The sequence below is a fragment of the Crotalus tigris genome, unplaced genomic scaffold (genome assembly GCF_016545835.1).
Source record: "Crotalus tigris isolate CLP2741 ecotype Arizona unplaced genomic scaffold, ASM1654583v1 scf7180000017614.5298720, whole genome shotgun sequence".
NCBI classification, from domain to species: Eukaryota; Metazoa; Chordata; class Lepidosauria; order Squamata; family Viperidae; genus Crotalus; species Crotalus tigris.
This window is the reverse complement of record NW_024096513.1, coordinates 4508864-4526986: the sequence shown is the minus strand read 5'-3', so window position 1 is coordinate 4526986 and position 18123 is coordinate 4508864. Positions and strand designations below refer to the sequence as shown.

Below are 18123 nucleotides of genomic sequence, written 5' to 3'. Positions count from 1 at the left end.
TGTCTCTAGGTGTTACACCACAAAAAAACCCAGCTTGCAAGAATCACCACAGTTTGAGCCTCTCTTGACAGTTCTTGCCTATTTCTGTCAAGGTCGTCTTCCTGACGCTCAGCACTGGTTCCCTCTGGCCCTCCTTTCCTTCCTCTTTCTGATCTCTCCACCTGCACCCTGGAACAGGTAGACCTGAATATATCTTGCAGGGTACTGCCAATTAGGCTGAGAAAAACCCAGCTGGAAAAATGAATAATTCTTGGATTGCAAATTGTCCGTCTTGCTGGGTGTGTGTATGTGTTAATGCACATTTGTTGTTGTTAGCTGCAAAGTCGTGTCTGACCCATCGTGACCCCATGGACAACGTTCTTCCAGGCCTTTCTGTCCTCTGCTATCTTCTGGAGTCCCTTTAAGCTCACGCCTCCTTCTTCAGTGATTCTCGGGAAGAACGGGAGGTGTTGATCAAAACTCGTACAGACTCTGTTTCTTTTACTTCCTGTGGCTGTAGTTGGGATTAGAAGGAGGGTAGATAGAATGCAAAAAAAGAAAAAGAAAAAAACATTTAAACCTCTGCTTCATTGCTCCAGTTTCTGTGGTTTGTCATTGTTAGTTGCAAAGTCGTGTCTAACCCATCGCAACCCCATGGACAATGTTCCTCCAGGCCTTCCTGTACCATTTTCTGGAGTCCATTGAAGCTCACGCCTACTGCTTCAGTGACTCCATCCAGCCACCTTGTTCTCTGTCATCCCTTTCTTCTCTTGCCCTCCATCTTTCCCAGCATCAGGCTCTTCTCCAGTGAGTCCTTCCTTCTCATTAGGTGGCCAAAGGACTTGAGTCAACTTCAGGATCTGGCCTTCTCAAGAGCAGCCGGGGTTGATCTCCTCTAGGACTGACCGGTTTGATCGCCTTGCAGTCCAGGGGACTCGCAGGAGTCTTCTCCAGCACCAGAGTTCAAAGGCCTCCATTCTTTGGCGCTCAGTCTTTCTTAGGGTCCAACTTTCACAGCCATTCATTGCAACTAGGAAAACCCTGGCCTTGACTATATGTACTTCCTCAAATATTGGAATGCCTCAAATATTCAAATATTGAAGCCCCTCAAATATTCTTACAAAAATTATTCTGTAAGAATAACTAGAACTCCAAATTTGCAAAGTGTCTAGAAACAAGTTTTTTCTTCTTCCATTCAGTCATGTCCGATTCTCAAACAGTGTTTGGACAAATCCCTGCATTTTTCTAGAACTAGTTTTCTAGAACTAGAATTCACAGTCTCCCAGTTTCTAGCCTGATGTCTTAATCCCTGGACCAAACTGGCTGACTGGAAAAAAATTGTAGAAGTTCAACTAGTTCCAAACATTGTCCATGTGTTTTAAATACTGTACTGGTGAAAATCAAGACATTTTTTTAACCACCTAGAGGCCAGCAGACTTAAATTGTCTAGAGATGGACAATGGCATTTCTTACATTTTTTTTTTTTTTTTTTGCCGGGTTCACGTCACAAGCACCTTTCTTGAATTATAAAATCAAAGCCTGGCGGTTTGTGTATAAGGCGGGCAGCTTTTGCTACAGAAAACCGAACTTTCCGTTTATTTTTTTTTTTTTGACAATGCAATGACTTCTGGTTGCTATGGGAACTGCCTTGTAAAATGCATTTGGGAGATGTCAGAACGCCTTCATGGAACCCACATGCCGATCTAAAGCGGGAATGCCATTTTTCTCTTGGAACAGAGAGACTAAATTGACAGAATCTGGACTACTACTGGCAGAAAGAAGGCTGGGTTTTCATAAATACAGTGCAAATAAATTGGCTTTCAGCAGGCTCATGGACAGGTCAGGGTCTCCCCTTTATAATGAGAGAGGGTGAAATAAGTGCTGTGCCGTTTGGCTGCAGCCAGAGGACCCCGGATTTCTGGATGACTTTTTTGTATTAACTATTCCTCTTGCAGACTCATTGTGGCATTTAATGCTGTCCCTCAACTGTCTTTTATCATCCCAGCAATTCAGGGTAGTGGGATGGCCTGGGAGCCTGGTCTCCTTCAGATGTAGTAGACTGCAAGTCCTAGAATTATTCCCCAAATCCAGACTCAGAAGGCTGCAAGACTCGTTGCAGGCTGAGAAAGACGGCTAAGAAATGTTCACTAAATGAACTGGTGTAAGTCAAGGACTACCCGCGTGTGGCTGTAAGTGAGCTTTCTTCCTTCAACTAAAATCACAGCAGATGCCAAAATATTCCCGAAATGATGAGGATGATGAACAAGAAATAGATCTAATAGACGAGAATAGTTTGAACTGTGGGGTCCTTGGTGCTCTCTGAGCTTGGTGGCTTTCTTTCAGATGTGAAACATTTTTTATCCATCATGTCATCATACATTTTCTTGTTTCTTATTTTTTTTTATTGAAAAGTTTTATACAATATATATCCTAAGACCCACCCCCCTACCCCCCCTATCCCATTTCCTAGAGCTGAATACAGGGTTACAAATAAACAATCAAACTCTAAAAAAAAACATTACCCAACTATACAAGTAACCAAGTCCATAACGCACTTTAACTCCCTTATAACATAAATATAAACAAATTAAAAATAAACATAATAATATAAACAAATCAATATTGTTAAACCATACTAAAACTAATTAAAAAAAAACCTATTAATAATACTCTAAAGTTTACTCATAGGCTAAATGAAACTTTTTAATCCCCTATTTATTCTGAATATAATCTATCCATCTTCTCCAAACCGAAATATATCTTTCTTGTGAGTGATCCTTCAAGTAAGCAGAACATTTCTCGTTTCTTATCACCCAGTGTATTTTATAGGTGGTGCCCAACGCCCAGACAATTCTGTACGGCTCACAATTTAGCATATAATGAATCCTGAAAGTGATAAAACACTTACATAATAACACAGTACAAAATGAACAAACAAGATGGAAGTCCAGGCCCTCACCAGCAAAATAAAACAAAATTCTGCAAAGCGCATGACAGAAGGGCCGCTACATGACAAAGCATGAATTTCTCGAACAGTGTTTTTCAACCATGGCGGCTTGAAGAAGCAAGGACTCCTATTCCCAGAATTCCTCAGCCAACAGAGTTGGGAGTCGAGGTCCATACCTCCTTTAAGCTAAGCCCAGTCAATTATGAGACACGCTGCTCTAGAACCTGATTTCTCTGCAGCAATATCCCTGGGTCACCTCTAAACCTCACAGGCATTTGGAGAAAATAAAAGCAATGAGTATCTGCAATGCAGAAATTTATTTGGAACTATCCTGGATTGTCTCCCCCCCTACCCCCATCCAAAAAAAAAAGACAAATGGAAGATGGGCTGGGAGGACCATATTAAGACTGTCTTGAGATGTGCTATCAACGGTGGGACTTCGTGACAGGTGCAGCCCCCCCCCTCCAGCATTAGCATCCACATTGCTCCTCAAGAGTTTTGATCTTGCTTTGCAAAGTGCTGGGACTTGAGCTGGGTAGAGGCACTTTAAAGCAGGAGAGAATACGCGCATAAAGGCATGTTGCAGGCATGCAAAGCTGATTTAACCATGCTACAAGATCTGTGCATATGGGGGGGGGGGAGAGGAGAAATGTTGGCATCCAGCCTGAAATTCCTCATTGAAATGTCATAAATCCAGTCTGCTAAAATATTGGGGGGGGGGGGAAAGGGCAGATATTTAAGTTTGGGAAGGAGCAAATATCATAATTTAAAAGTGTCGGCAGGTGTGCCCGCATCAGAGTTTAATCCCTGTGGCTAATCTTTAAATCGTAAAATCTGAAATGTACCATCCTCCTTCTGATTCCTGGCTGGCTCTTGAAGCTGGAAGTACAACTTCAGCGTGTTAAATTTTGAGTTTCTCTTCTCTTCTTTGTTCCTTTGACCTGCCAGGTCTGATGTGAGAGTTCTTGGGAGTGGGATCCCAGTTTTCCTTTTTTTGGCACTTCCTCTCTGCCGCTCTGCGGTTGGATTGACACTGTCGGATGATCCTTGAAGAGCAGCTCTTTGAAAGAGGCAGAAGCCGCAATGGTGGTGTGTGAGATAAGATTACAAAAACAGAGAAGTGACTCTGGCACTGACTGAACCTCTCCTATGCAGGTCTTCTCCTCTGACATTTGCATTCATGGTGCTTGGCAGATGATATAATTCTTACTCCGGTCCTGCCAGTCTTGTTCATACAGCCAAGTCAGGCTTGGAAATTCCACAATTGACCAATTCCGGTAATTCACCTTAAGCTGCCATTGGGCACTGCAGCCTTCTCCAAACCGACTCATTTGCCCTTCAGACTTGTTTCTAGCCCATGGGAAGAGTGCCTTGAAGTAGCTGTTATCAGATCTTCTGTCTCTGATTTCTGAGCATTCACAGCTTCTGGAGGCAGGTTGTTCCACTGATTAATTGTTCTAATTCAATGTTTCTCAACCTTGACAATTTGAAGGCATGAGGTCCACATGCCTTAAAATTGTCAAGGTTGAGAAACACTGGCCTAGATCTTTCAGAACAGACATCTGATTTGGGGCACTGCCAGAAAAAGTGTGAAATGCCCAGTTGGATTACTTACTAGCTTTGGCTTTTTTCTCCCCTTGCTATGAATAATTCAGCCTTCCAGAGTCCTCTAATACAGTGTTTCTCAACCTTGACAATTTTAAGGCATGTGGACTTCAACTCCCAGAATTCCACAGTCAGCATTGCTGGCTGTGGAATTCTGGGAGTTGAAGTCCACATGCCTTAAAATTGTCAAGGTTGAGAAACACTGTATAATGTTAGGAAACCTCTTCTTAGTTCTAGGTTGCTTCTCTCTTTGGATGGAAATTAATCAAAGAGAGAAGCAACCTAGAACTAAGGAGGACTTTCCCGACAGAACAATTAACCAGTGGAACAACCTGCCTCCAGAAGCGGTGAATGCTCCAATACTGGAAGTTTTTAAGAAGAGACTGGACAGCCATCTGTCTGAAATGGTATAGGGTTTCCTGCCTGAGCAGGGGGTTGAACGAGATGACCTCCAAGGTCCCTTCCAATATTATTATTGTTGTTGTTGTTGTTGTTATTTGAATCTCGCTTGTTTGAACGCGTCATATTCTTAACTAGATTCCTCTCCTTGGAGCTTTCTGCGGGTATGAGAGCTCCAACTCTCAGAATTTTAAGCGACGTTTTTCCAAACTGAAGCACAGCAAACCATTTCAGTGACATTTACACCCGAGTTTGGCACGGAGTATTCTGGATTCTCTGCTTCTTAATCACCCACTCCTGCAAGTACGACGGTTCTCCTGTGGACTTGAAGAACTGATTGCACGCCTTCAAGAACTTGGCAGCCCCAAAAAGCCTCAGCAAGAGCTGCATTGTATCTTGTGGCTGCTGCCCATATTCAAGGCAAACAATGGAATGTTCTGTGTTAAGGCCATTCGAAACAAAAGCAATGGCACCTTGTGGCTTCATGTAGTTATTTCTTTCCATCCGCACTGCTGTTCTTTACTGGTGTGCAAGGAAGAACACCAGTAACAAAGGTGGTTGTAAGGACCCACCCCACTTTGCATCTTAAGAAAACAGAACTCTTGGAATATTTCTTCCAACAGGCACCTTTATTAAGAGAAAATGGTTGCAGGTGTTCTAGACAGGACCTGGGGCCCATGCCCTCCCATTCAAGGTTTTAAAGGGTCCCAAGCAGCCCCACCCCACCCCACCATCCTTCCAGCGACAATCCCAGGCATTACATTTCCACCCCCTTTTTCCTCACGGCCCGGGCGGAAGGGAGACTTCAGAGAGGAGTAGATGAAAGGAGTAGATATTGTTATGGTTAGTCCTTTTGGTGATATCCACATCCAGTCCCTTTGAAGTTGTGAGGAAGGAAGTGAGAGCCATAAAACCCCTTTGCTCATCCCCCTTCCCCTTCGTAGTATGACAGAATCCAGAGAAGGCAGAAATGGGGTTTTCCATAGTCGATAACCAGAGATGAAATATAATTGGATTCTGACAGTGGTTTTCCTTCCTCTGTGCCTTGAAATGCCAGATTTGCAGGAGTGTGGTGAGAGGGCAAGCAAAGAGCATTCATCTGCCTGCAGTCTGCATTGGCACACTCTGTTCAGCCTCTCACCCAACTGGAAAAACTCCACTTAAGTATGAAAAGGATAATAGTCTTCTGGGTGTCATCCTGTGCCCACTTTTTGACATTTGTAAAACAGTCAGACATTTAAATAAGACTTCTAATTTTGCCTCTGTTGAATGATGCCTCTCCTTGTTCAAATAAACTGAAGCTTTAAATAACAGATTAATTAACGTTGGCACACGTAACGATGATCTATTCACGAGCAGATTTTGGACTCAATATTGAAAAAGACAATAAGCAGGTGTAGTTTTTTCCCCCTCTTTCTTGTTCTTGATCCACCCCTGCTTTACAACAGTATCATAGGTAGATTGTTTCTCCATCCTTTCTTTGGTTTTTTTTTTGGGGGGGGGGGTTATTTTGTTTTATTTAAGCAACTTGCTTTCTTTACTAATGCTGATAGCTTAACGATTCAGAAAGAGTTTTTTTCAGAGAATGCAAATCACTGGCAAACGATTTATAAACTTAGCAGGATTCATCATCCACAAATCGTGGTTATTTTGAACAACTTGCAAAGTTACCGACATATGACATGTTACTGAATATATGTAACATTTGTTTCTGTACCCTCTAAAAAGACATGATTTCCCCCCCCCCTTAATGTTTTTGCTTTGCTTGAATTTTTTTTATAAACTTTTTATTGATTTTTTTCTTTCATTCAATAGTACTTGTTCAACAAACGTGTTGTCTGAGTTTTACAGTCACTAATACAGATTTAATCCCTAATCCTTTATTCTTTTCTCTAGCCATCGATAAAATAAGTCCCAAGTTTGATAATATTCTGTTTCTTCTTTTTCTTTCAACTTCAAAGTAAGTCTGTCCATCTCTGCACATTCTAGTTTTTTTTTAATTATTTCTTCATCTGATAAGATTATGACTTTGTTTCTTGATATGAATACTTAAAAACCACTTTGTACCGTAGCTGGAAGCTCCAGACTTTTTCTCTATTTATACAGTACAGGTCATCCTCAATTTAAGATGGTAATTAAACCTGGAATTATGGTTGTATGTCATGCATTAAGTGGGTGACCATATTATTGCAGAAGCCATTAAATGAATCACTGTGGGTGTTAAGTAAATGAGCATTTTTTTTCCCGAAACCAAAAGTAAATGACAGTTTTCAGATGAAAACATCATAAATTACAATCACACCACCATGAGATGCTGCAAACAGCTGGAAATTCAGGCCAGTTGCTAAACACCCAAAATGGGATCATATGACCAGGGGAAGTGGCTGATGGGACTTCAAATCCTAGCCGTTAATGCCCTTGCAAATGTCCATGATAACTCCTAATGGTCGCTGAGTGGCCGGTTGTAAGTCAAGGACTACCTATAGCAGTTTCTTGGAAGAGAGATCTTGCACAGCAGCTCACAACCATTCTCATGACCATTTTCCCTTACACTTTTGCAGGGCCAAGATGGGCCTCGTGGAACATCGGTGTCTTCATTTGCATCCGCTGTGCTGGAATACACCGGAACTTGGGAGTTCATATTTCCCGGGTAAAATCCGTCAATCTGGACCAATGGACACAAGAACAAATACAGGTCAGTATAGATTTTTTGCCAGCAGCGTAAGTGAAAGGTTATAGGGATGTGTGTGTGTGTGTGCAGTTTTAAAATTAGTGGAATGCTTTTCTGTCCTCAAATGCCCGTTAGACAATACGAGTTGTAGAGAATCTAGTTGTCAACGAATGTTATATGCTAGTTTTCTCCCTTCAGAGTGTCCTCATTCCCCACAAAATCAATCTGGAGTAATCGGTATACACATTTAGTATTCTTCAAAAATTGTGTCCGGTTTTCGGAGATTGCTTAGGCAGTATCTTGCAGCTTTCTTGTAAGGTTTTCCAGAAGCGATGTTGTCCTTGTCTCTTTCCTAATCAGTGTTTCTCAACCTTGACAGCTTTAAAATGTGTGGACTTCAACTCCCAGAATTCCCAAGCCACATATCTTACAGTTGTCAAAATGGAGAAAGGCTGTTCCTGAGCCCACGGTCATCCAGCTAGCTTTATACCTAAGATGGGACTAGATCGCATGATCTCCCATTTTCTATGCCTTAATCATTAGACAGTGTTTCCCAACCTTGACAATTTTAAGGCATGAGGACTTCAACTCCCAGAATTCCCAAGCCACGTATCTTACAGTTGTCAAAGTGGAGAAAGGCTGTTCCTGAGCCCACGGTCATCCAGCTAGCTTTATACCTAAGATGGGACTAGATCGCATGATCTCCCATTTTCTATGCCTTAATCATTAGACAGTGTTTCCCAACCTTGACAATTTTAAGGCATGAGGACTTCAACTCCCAGAATTCCACAGCCAGCGTTGCTGGCTGTGGAATTCTGGGAGTTGAAGTCCACATGCCTTAAAATTGTCAAGGTTGGGAAACACTGCATTAGGACATTAAAATATTAAAAATAATAAAATAAAATAAAATTGTAGTCTTATATCCCAGTAGTAACCCCAGGCCTTAATGTAAGTTCTTTGACAAGTTTTTTATTGTCTCCTCCATACCCAATCTAACATATCCTGTGGTAGTTGGCATCTCTATTTCTGATCTCATTTTTCCTCATTTCTAATAACTATATGAGTTGTGGAGAATCTAGTTGTCAACTAACGTTAAATGCTAGTTTTCTACCTTCAAAGTTTCCTTATTCCGCACAAAACCAATTTGGAGTAATCTGCATACACATTTAGTAAGGAAACACATTGACGGGGCCCATAAGGACCCCTTGCTTCACCATTCCTCTTAAGGTTCAGAGCAGTTGATTCAGAATAAGCAACTATCGCTTCAGAAGGAGAGGGCTATATTAGACCTGTCACTTTATCCAATAAAAGCACCATGATTGGTGAGGGAACATAACTGCTCCTTCCAGTAGATCCAAATGCAGTTTTTCTGCTGAGCTGATAGAAGCTGATAATGCGTTTAACTACCAAGTCATCATAACCCTCGATACTGTGTAGGTTGATGTCCAAACACGATTCTAGAAATATTCTGGCAGACACTGATGCTTTGGTTGTCAGTTTTTCAAAAAAAAAACCCCAACCCCCAAAAAAAGCTTACTTCCTGAAGTTAATTCAAACAAATGAAACGAATGCAAGCAAAGCCTAATTATACAATTTTACATTCCAGTGCATGCAAGAAATGGGAAATGGGAAAGCGAACCGCCTTTACGAGGGCTACCTGCCTGAGAACTTCCGACGGCCCCAGACAGACCAGCATCCTTCTCTGCCTGTTTTCCCCACAAGAAGATGGAAGCCTTTGAAAGGCTTAGCGTCACTGGTGGGAGTGTGGGAAGGGGATATCTCTACGTCAATTTCTGCATGAACCCTTTTAGCGTCCGTAGCCTTTTTCAGAATTTTGGTGAGGTTTTCCTGTTAATGAGCATCTTCTGGAAAACCAAACCTCATAGGTCAACCCTGACTAGGGGGTGCAGTGTGCAGTGTTCTCCTTCTAGTCCAGTGTTTCTCAACCTTGACAATTCTAAGGCATGTGGACTTCAACTCCCAGAATTCCACAGCCAGCATTGCTGGCTGTGGAATTCTGGGAGTTGAAATCCACATGCCTTAAAATTGTCAAGGTTGAGAAACACTGTTCTAGTCTATGCACTCCTGGAGATTGCATATTGCTTTTTGGCAACAGTATGAATGGGAATTGCTGTTGCCTTTATCTACGATGGGTTTTTTCCCCTCCGTTAAGTCAGCACCGCTGGGATTTGCTAGAAATAACTTAAAAGAGTTTTGTGTGGAACAAAAGGATGGCTCTAGGTCCGTGTTTTCAAACTTGGTGACTTTATGATGTGTGGGCTTCAACTCCCAGAATTCTCCAGCCAAGATGACTGGCTGGGGACTTCTGGGAGCTGAAGTCCATACATTTTAATATTGTGAAGTTTGGCCGCTGCTCTGTATGGAGGCAGGTAATTCATAAAACCAGCAACATCTATGCTGACAGGAGCAAGTTATCTGCCCACAGCCACAGATTGATATCTATCGACAGTCCTAATCTATCCTATCCTATAATTTGTTGTCATGCTTTGCATATTAGAAGCAAAACTACCATATTCTCTGGATTGGAGCACAACTGCAAATGTGCCGTTATCTTGGCTGCAAAATCCACAAAGACCGGTGGATGGCAGCAGATGCTTAGAGTCTGCTATAACTTGTGCTGCAATCTAATGGCAGTCCAGATTTTACACTTATCACAGTGAAAACAACTACATGTCTCCCCCTCCCACCCCCCCAGTTCTGATTAGCTTAACTTCAGCCTCCTGATGGTTGTCTCCAAAGTTATTGTAGTATTTAATTTGATAGCAAAACTATCTGCTCTTGGCTTATTCATCCTTATCCAGCTTCCTTCCAGAGCAGTGGAGAGCTTTATCAGAGACAAATATGAAAAGAAGAAGTACATGGACAGAAGCCTCGACGTCAACATGTTACGGGTTGGTTGGTTCTAAATGCATAAAAGCTTGCTCTTTTGCTTCCATCCAGCATTTTGACCTGCAGGAGCTGTCTTGAGATGAGGTGAAGAATTTTATTCCCTGAAGGATCCCATTATTTCAAGGTCATGTGGGAGGGGGTATAGGAAATAGTGAATGGGGCAGAGCCCATAATAGGTAAAAATATCTTTTATGATATCATCACTTTCTTCTAAGAAGTTTGCTATGGAAAAGAGAAGTCTGAATTGCTTACTGTACAGAGAAGAAACAAATTAGACTGAAGCAATCAGAAAAGAGCTCTGTGGATGGATGGATGAATGGATGGATGGAGAGAGAGAGAGAGAGAGGGAGAGAGAGAGAGAGAGAGAGATCTACCAGGTTAATGAAAGGCCTGGCAATGCATTTTCATGAGATTTGTCTGGTTTTAACTTTGATCCCTGGTGGGAGGAGGAGTTTAACATATTCTGAAAAAAACCAGTCCTTTTGATTAATTTAGGGTTTAGGGCGGTGTTTCTTAACCATAGCAATTTAAAAATCTGTGCACTTCAATTCCCAGAATTCTGGGAGCCCATGCATTTTAAAATTACCAAGTTTGAGAAACGATGGTTGAAAGTATTATGCGAACCCCCCAAAATGGGTCGGTCCAAATGAAAAGGCAAACAGTGCAAACAGCACTGTTAGGTTGGGAGAAAGGAAGTGTTTTGCCCTGACAATCCCTAGAAGTTGAGCAGGGAAAGTTTCCCTTTGACCTAGAGCGGTGTTTCTCAACCTTGACCATTTTAAGGCATGTGGACTTCCACTCCCAGAATTCCACAGCCAGCAATGCTGGCTGTGGAATTCTGGGAGTTGAAGTCCACATGCCTTAAAATGGTCAAGGTTGAGAAACACTGACCTAGAGGGAAAATTATTCCACTGAACGAATTGGTTGGCCTTCTCACCGTTCTGCGTGTTTTTTGCTCATAGAGAGAAAAGGATGAAAAATGGAAGAAGGACGCAGCTACTGGAAAGAAAATGGAGCCAGTTGTCTTTGAGAAAGTCAAACTGGTAAGGGGACTATGGTTATTTCTGGTTTCCTTCTGGTGTCTTGTGGGGAGGAAGGGGGCTAGAGGTATTCAGTAAGGGATTGCTAACAATGCTAGCAGTTGTCCCTGCATGAGTTGCTAACATCCACAGTATAATCTAAGGCAGTGTTTCTCAGCCTTGGCAGCTTGAAGATGGGTGGACTTCAAGTCCCAGAATTCCCTGGTTCCACATATGCTGGCAGGATAATCCTGGAAATTGAAGTCCATCCATCTTCAGGTTGCCAAGGTTGAGAAGACTAAGCCCAACTGTCTTAGTTGGCTGGCTGAATCATTGGGACGGGCCTTGGAATAAGTTTCAAAATCCACCAGCATTTCTGGAAACAATTTTTGAAGACACAAAAATGAGAAACGTGCTGTTTTCATGAAATATGCATCAAAGCATTTTGGTGGTTTCTGCTTCCTTCAGCCTCAGAAGAAAGAGGAGGCTCAAACGACAAAACCCCTTTCCAGATCCTCAGAGCCAGTCATAGACCTGCTGGGACTCGGTAAGAGCACTGCTGATGCCCTCCTTTCTTTGCAAAATATTTATTGTGTGGTTGCTGAATAAATCGTAAGCCGTCCTTTTTCCATTTGGGGGAGGAGAGCTAATCAAATCACCTGTGAAGAGTCAAAGGACCAAAATAACTGGCTGTGATTTCACGGTTTCCTGCTAAATCAGTTATTTGTGTTTCTAGAACACGGAGGTTTCTCACGGAGGTCACTAAGAACAAATAATTGTGTATTGTGTAGCAAGATCTGTTCAGTTACCATAGATGCAGGGAAATGTTGATCCTAATTTTACATTGGAGGAAAAGGAGGCCCAGAATTACAACTAGCCGTCAACTAACAACCATCATTAAACCTGGAATTAACGGTTGTACGTTGTTGTGGTCTTTGAGAAGGCCACACACCATGACTGTGCCAAGTTTTATGACCATTTTTGCAGCGGTTATGAAGTGAACATGGGGTTTGTTAATTGACTCTGTTTTATCCAATGAGAGATTTTTGCCAGAACCAGAAGTAAACACCAGAACTTGGCAAAAAAGTAAAAAAAAAAAAGAAAAAGAAAAAAAATCACAGTTATATGGACGCTGCAAATGGTCATAAAGTTGAGCCGGTTGCAAAATGCCCAAAATGCAGTGAAATGACCAAGAGGGTGTGCAGCCACTGTAACTTTGAAATTGGGTCGTAAGTATCTTTTGGGTGGTCCACTGTAACTTCAAGTGGTCACCAAGCCACTGGTTGTTAAGTGAGGACTACCTGTACTCCTGCTAACGTCCCAGAATGCTTTGCAGTAAGTTAGACTTCCATGATTTGGCTCAGTGGTTTCTTCAATTAGTGGATCAGCTTAGTCTAAGGCTGCAGCTTAAAATGAGAGGGCAGATGGATTTCCACAAGACGGGGATTTCAGCCCCACTGAAAAGGCAGTACTTTAACATTTTCGGAACAAAAACATCACAAATAGCAGTCCTGACCTTCCTAGCCTAAAGTTGCATAACACAACAGTGGCAGAAGATGCACGTGGGCTGGAAAGCTTTTCATTTCCTCTTTCATCAGAGACAGCCCGTCAACAGTTGCGTTTTGAGGGCTGGGCCGATCACTATTTCCTGTGCAAAGGAAATATGGTAAACAATTGAAGCTGAAAAGGGGAAATAGGCCACCAGAATGATTGCCGTTAAAGGCCAGTAACAGCTCAGCTGGTGTGAAAAGGGCAGAGGTAAGGGATAATCTGTACATTATAGCTTAAGAGCTGAATTCTGCCTATAAAACTGAAAATGAGCAAATTCCACTCCTGCATCAAGACACATCCATGCACATGGGATGGTGGCAATGGTCTAGCTGTACGGGAATCTTGTCTTTTCCATCAAACCCAAAACAGCCTGCCAGGTGTGATGGTGATGGCTGCCAAGTCACACTTGTAGGGTGGATGAAATCTCAAAAACAGGAGTTGGGTCTGAACAAGTATTCAGGGGAAGAATGATGAGACTTCATACTACTCAGTTACAGCTTCTTGTCCTCCGTACCAGTAACACAAGCGAAGAAATGTAAAACAGGAGTATAGCATAGCAATTTATACAGCTTGAAGAGAATCAATGGGATCTATTAACAATAGACTGCATACAGCCCGCTATGGGGAAAGGGTTGGGGTTGGGGAGAGAAGCAGAACCTAAAACTGAAAAGTTAGATCTTTCTCTGCTGTCCAGATCTACCCTAGCAGCTCCATGTTGATTTCTGCAAGATTTGAGGACCATTCAATATAGAATGCCAAGACATCCATCCTGTGATGGATAAAAGATTTGGGGGGGGGGATCTTAGCAATCACACCCCAGCTTCTCAGGGGGGAGGCAGCACATTCCAAAGATAGGCCCAAGACAAGAGACTGCCTATTCCTGAACTGGATGGTGAGGTAAGGAAAAGGTCCAGGGTAGCCACAGCCTAGAATCTCCCAGGGTATATCTATTTGGTTAGGTTATATAGCTTTAGCCTGGCAAGAGTTTGTCTATTAGATATAAGCAAATAAAGAACTCATAATGATTTAGACCTCACAGTATCATCTTTGGGCTTACCAAATTTAGCCTTTGACTCTGGGTGTTCCAATCCAACACATTGGAGGGTACTAATTTGGGGAAGGTGATCCCTTGGGTGATCTCAAGAATCCAGCTGATACTACCTCTCCTGCCCCCCATTTCTCCCAGATGTTCCTGTTTCAGCTGCCCTCCCCAATGGAAGAGCCAGCAGTTTGGAGAAAGAGTTGGACCTATTTGGATCCCTGGGCACTGAGAGAAAGGTGAGAAAGTTATATTAATGGTGGGAGACCTTGAGCCAGACTCTCACTCTCATCCCAACCTATCTCACAGGAAAAGAAATAGATCTAAAACCACGCTTCGATGTAAGCAAATGCATGATTTAAAAAAAAATAAAGAGTTCTAAATTTTAATTGAAATGTTCAATAAGATGCAAGTCATGCTTAATCTTTCAGTCAACGAGATAAGATAAGATAACCTTTATTGTCATTTTTTTTACTGTGGGCACAACGGCACACATCAAAAATGAAATTTAGTTGCCTGCTCTCAAAGTGAAACACATACATGAGGCACACCTAAACATACTATGAACAACATATGTATAGACCCACATCCCTACATGTACGTAGCAAATAAATATTAAGCACTGTCCATCTTGAATATATAACAGAAGGAGGAAGCTTGAGAGTTCACAAGGTTAATGCTGTATGGAATGAAACTCTGGCTGAATCTGGATGTTCTGCTATGGATACCACGAAGCCCCCCACCCACCCAGAAGGTAACAAGGAAAACAGATCGTGAAGAGGATGTGTGGTGTCCCAGATAATCTTACGGACCCTGCTCAAGCAACGCTTCTGTGCCGTGTCCTGGATGGGAGGGAGGGAACTGACAATGATCTTTTCGGCCGTCCTCACCACTCTCTGCACCGCCGTCCTGCCTGAAGCAGTGATGCCTCCAAACCAGACTGTGATGCTGCATGACAGGATGCTCTCGATCGTCCCCCTGTAGAAAGTGGTCAGGACAGGGGAAGGAAAATGTGCTTTTCTCATGCGACGCAGAACATGCAGATCTTCATTACGCGTTAGACCCAGCAGCCAAGTTTACAGATCGTTGTGTAAAATAGGTCAGTATGAAGAAGATACGCTTCTTCATTTCTGATTTAGCAAGATGTGAACGCGTTCTTTATTTCCTGTGATTGTAGAGCATTCTCAGCTCTTGTTCCTTCTTGATCCCTTGAGTCTGGGCTGATCTGTCTCCGATTGGGTTGATTCATTTCGACTTGGCTTTCTCTCCCGTTTGAGAGTCAGGAGATAGAGATCGCCTCCCTTGCAGAATTCTCCTAAGGTGGTAAATTAGTTTATGCAGTACTTTGAAAAATGGAAAATCTGAACCGGCACCTTTAGGAAAATTGCTGTGTCAGTTCTCTGGCCTCCACCTTTGGAAATAAGCACAGTGTATTCTCTCACCAGGTTGCTGGCTCAATGCCCACAGCTGGAAGTGCTGGCTCTGTTCCTGAAAAGCTGAACCTGTTCCCTGAGGCAGACAGCAAGGCCGAGGAGACGGGGAAGAAGCAGCTGTCCAAGGACTCCATCCTCTCTTTATATGGCTCCCATACGCCACAGATCCCTGCACAAGGTATGCACCCCACCTACCATGGCAGACACACCTGGTGGGTTTTTAGACTCGGGAATGGATTCATAATACAGGTAGTCCTTGAGGGATGAGCACCGTTGAGTCCAAAATTCCCGTTGCTAAGTGAGACGGCGGTTAAGTAGGTTTTGTCCCATTTTACGACCTTCCTTTGCCACACTTGTGAAGTGATTCACTGCAGTTGTTGTTCCCTTAGTAACCCCGTTGTTAAGTGAATCCAGCTTCCCCGTTGAATTTGCTTGTCAGGTCACAGAAAGGGATCACCTGATCCCGGGACACTGCAGCCGTCATAAATTCAAACAGTTGTCAAGTATTCAGATTTTGATCGTGTGACCCTGCAATGGCCGTAAGTGTGAAAAAATGGTCATAAGTTACTGTTTTCAGGGCCATTGTACAGCTGTGGCCAAAACTATGGGAACCTTTTGGGAAAAGTGTACAATAGAAATGCCACCTTTGGTTAAGTTTCCACCAATATTTCTTCTAATTTCTTTATAACTGTATCCTTGTTCATCTAGTAATACTATTTTACATCGCTTTCTGGGCAATCAGGCAACTCTCTGCACCATTACTTTAATTTTATTATATTTTACAAGCTCACTAAATGAAAGAACACAAAAAAACCCCAACCGACTTGATAGCCATCACACAACACACTGACAAATATCCTCCTCTCAGCTTCAATACATGACATCACTGAATCCTACTGTGATCTGATTGGCTCATTGGCAAAACAAGATGACACCCGATTGGCTCTCTAAATACTCGTGCTCATTGGCTACAATCGGATGCAGGAAAGCTACCTGAGATCAACCTAAGCAAGTTGTGCTTCCTTTTTTGGGTTATTTGGCTATAACTGCATAAAATACAGCACAGATAACTGAACAAACTATGTTGCATTACGTTCCTGATTAAATTATCTTTCCATTGATATATAATTTTATGGTACTACTCCCCCCAAAAAGTGGTGTTATTAGCCATCAAACCTCAAAAACACACTTTCCCCAAAAGGTTTCCACAATTTTGGTCACTACTGTAGAGGAGGTAGCTTAAGAGAGCATTTATGGCAGACGGTGACATCTTCATTTGCACCTCTCCCTTCTTCACATCTCTTTAGGAACCGTGTTCCTAGCGCCAACCCAAATGGGCTACCCAGCCGCCTATCCCAATTTCCCAGGCATGGCACCACCGAGTGGCATGATGGCACCACCAGTGGGGGTGATGGCGCAGCCAGGAGCGGCAGCAGGCATGACAGCACCTATGGCGATCCCAGCAGGTTATGTAGGCGGCATGCAGACCGCAGTAATTGGGGTCCCCACTGGGATGATGGCAACACAGCAAGCTGGGTACATGCCTGGCATGGCACCTGTCCCACCACCAGTGTATGTTGTACAACCAGCTCACCAATTACAATGGAACCTTGCTCAGGTAAGAGCCAACAGGTGTGCGTCTTGAGTGAGGCCTCATTCAAACCTTGGGGACAGGGGAAAATGTGCACTTAAAGATTACCGGTAGATAATCTCATGCCTGCCAACTCCAGCTGGCTGGGTACTGAACTTAAGGATAGGGATAGCGATATACTTAAAAAATAGTGGTATCAAGTTGCTAGTCCTAATGTACACGTTTTTTCCTTGTCCTTTTTCTCAAAGAGTTTGATCTGGTAGTCAACAATAAAGAGTGAAAATGATAGATGCTGAATGACCAGCAACCACCATTAAAATGCTTTCCAAAGTTTTTTATAAGCCACTTTGAGACTCATTTGATGAAATGATGAAATATTTTCTGAAGTCCTATCATGTTCATATTCTCTGTGATTCAGCAGTTTTTCATGATGTAGCCCATAAGTTGAGTGAAATAAATCAACTTGATATTCTTCCATTTCAAAAATCTTCCCGTAGAGGATAATATGCAGATGGGCTTAATTTTAACACAATGCCTACAGGCACCAGTATTTCCATAGACCTCTTCTCTGATGTCCTCTAAATTTCACATCCATACAGCTATTTTTTTTAGTGGCAACCATAGCACCTAAAATCTGAATTGCTGTTATGGGTTAAGAGTAGCCCAGTTTAAGGATAACCCATAGTTAAGAATAGAACCTACTCTAGCAAAATTTGAATTAAGTACACGGTGATTCAAGTTAAATATACAATGGTTCAAGTTCATTACACTGATTTATTTCATTAACCAATATTATTTACCCAGTATTATACCATTGTGACTTATATACAAGTTTGACTCAAGGACAGACCTTAGGAATGGCATTCATTCTTTAATCATCCTAATATATATATATATACACACACACACATACACGTGTGTGTGTGTGTGTGTGTGTTTTCTGAGGTTTTCGCGGGTGTTTGTATGTAGGTCTTTGGTT

General features: G+C 42.5%; 2 protein-coding genes across 4 annotated transcripts in view; one reads left to right on the top strand and one right to left on the bottom strand.

The window, feature by feature from the left end:
* The window catches only part of SMAP2 (small ArfGAP2), a 30272-nt gene that overhangs the window by 9870 nt on the left and 2279 nt on the right, over positions 1-18123 (top strand). For all 3 annotated transcript variants that reach the window (XM_039329858.1, XM_039329840.1, XM_039329850.1), the window contains exons 3-10: positions 7492-7625; positions 9208-9293; positions 10435-10513; positions 11474-11554; positions 11999-12077; positions 14268-14359; positions 15566-15731; positions 16861-17171. In XM_039329858.1, coding sequence (XP_039185792.1) covers positions 7492-7625; positions 9208-9293; positions 10435-10513; positions 11474-11554; positions 11999-12077; positions 14268-14359; positions 15566-15731; positions 16861-17171 — 1028 coding nt within the window. The remainder of the gene's footprint in view (positions 1-7491; positions 7626-9207; positions 9294-10434; positions 10514-11473; positions 11555-11998; positions 12078-14267; positions 14360-15565; positions 15732-16860; positions 17172-18123) is intronic.
* RIMS3 (regulating synaptic membrane exocytosis 3) overlaps positions 16019-18123 on the bottom strand; it is a 63976-nt gene continuing 61871 nt past the window's right edge. The window contains exon 8 of the mRNA XM_039329893.1: positions 16019-16081. Coding sequence (XP_039185827.1) covers positions 16053-16081 — 29 coding nt within the window. The 3' untranslated portion in view covers positions 16019-16052. The remainder of the gene's footprint in view (positions 16082-18123) is intronic.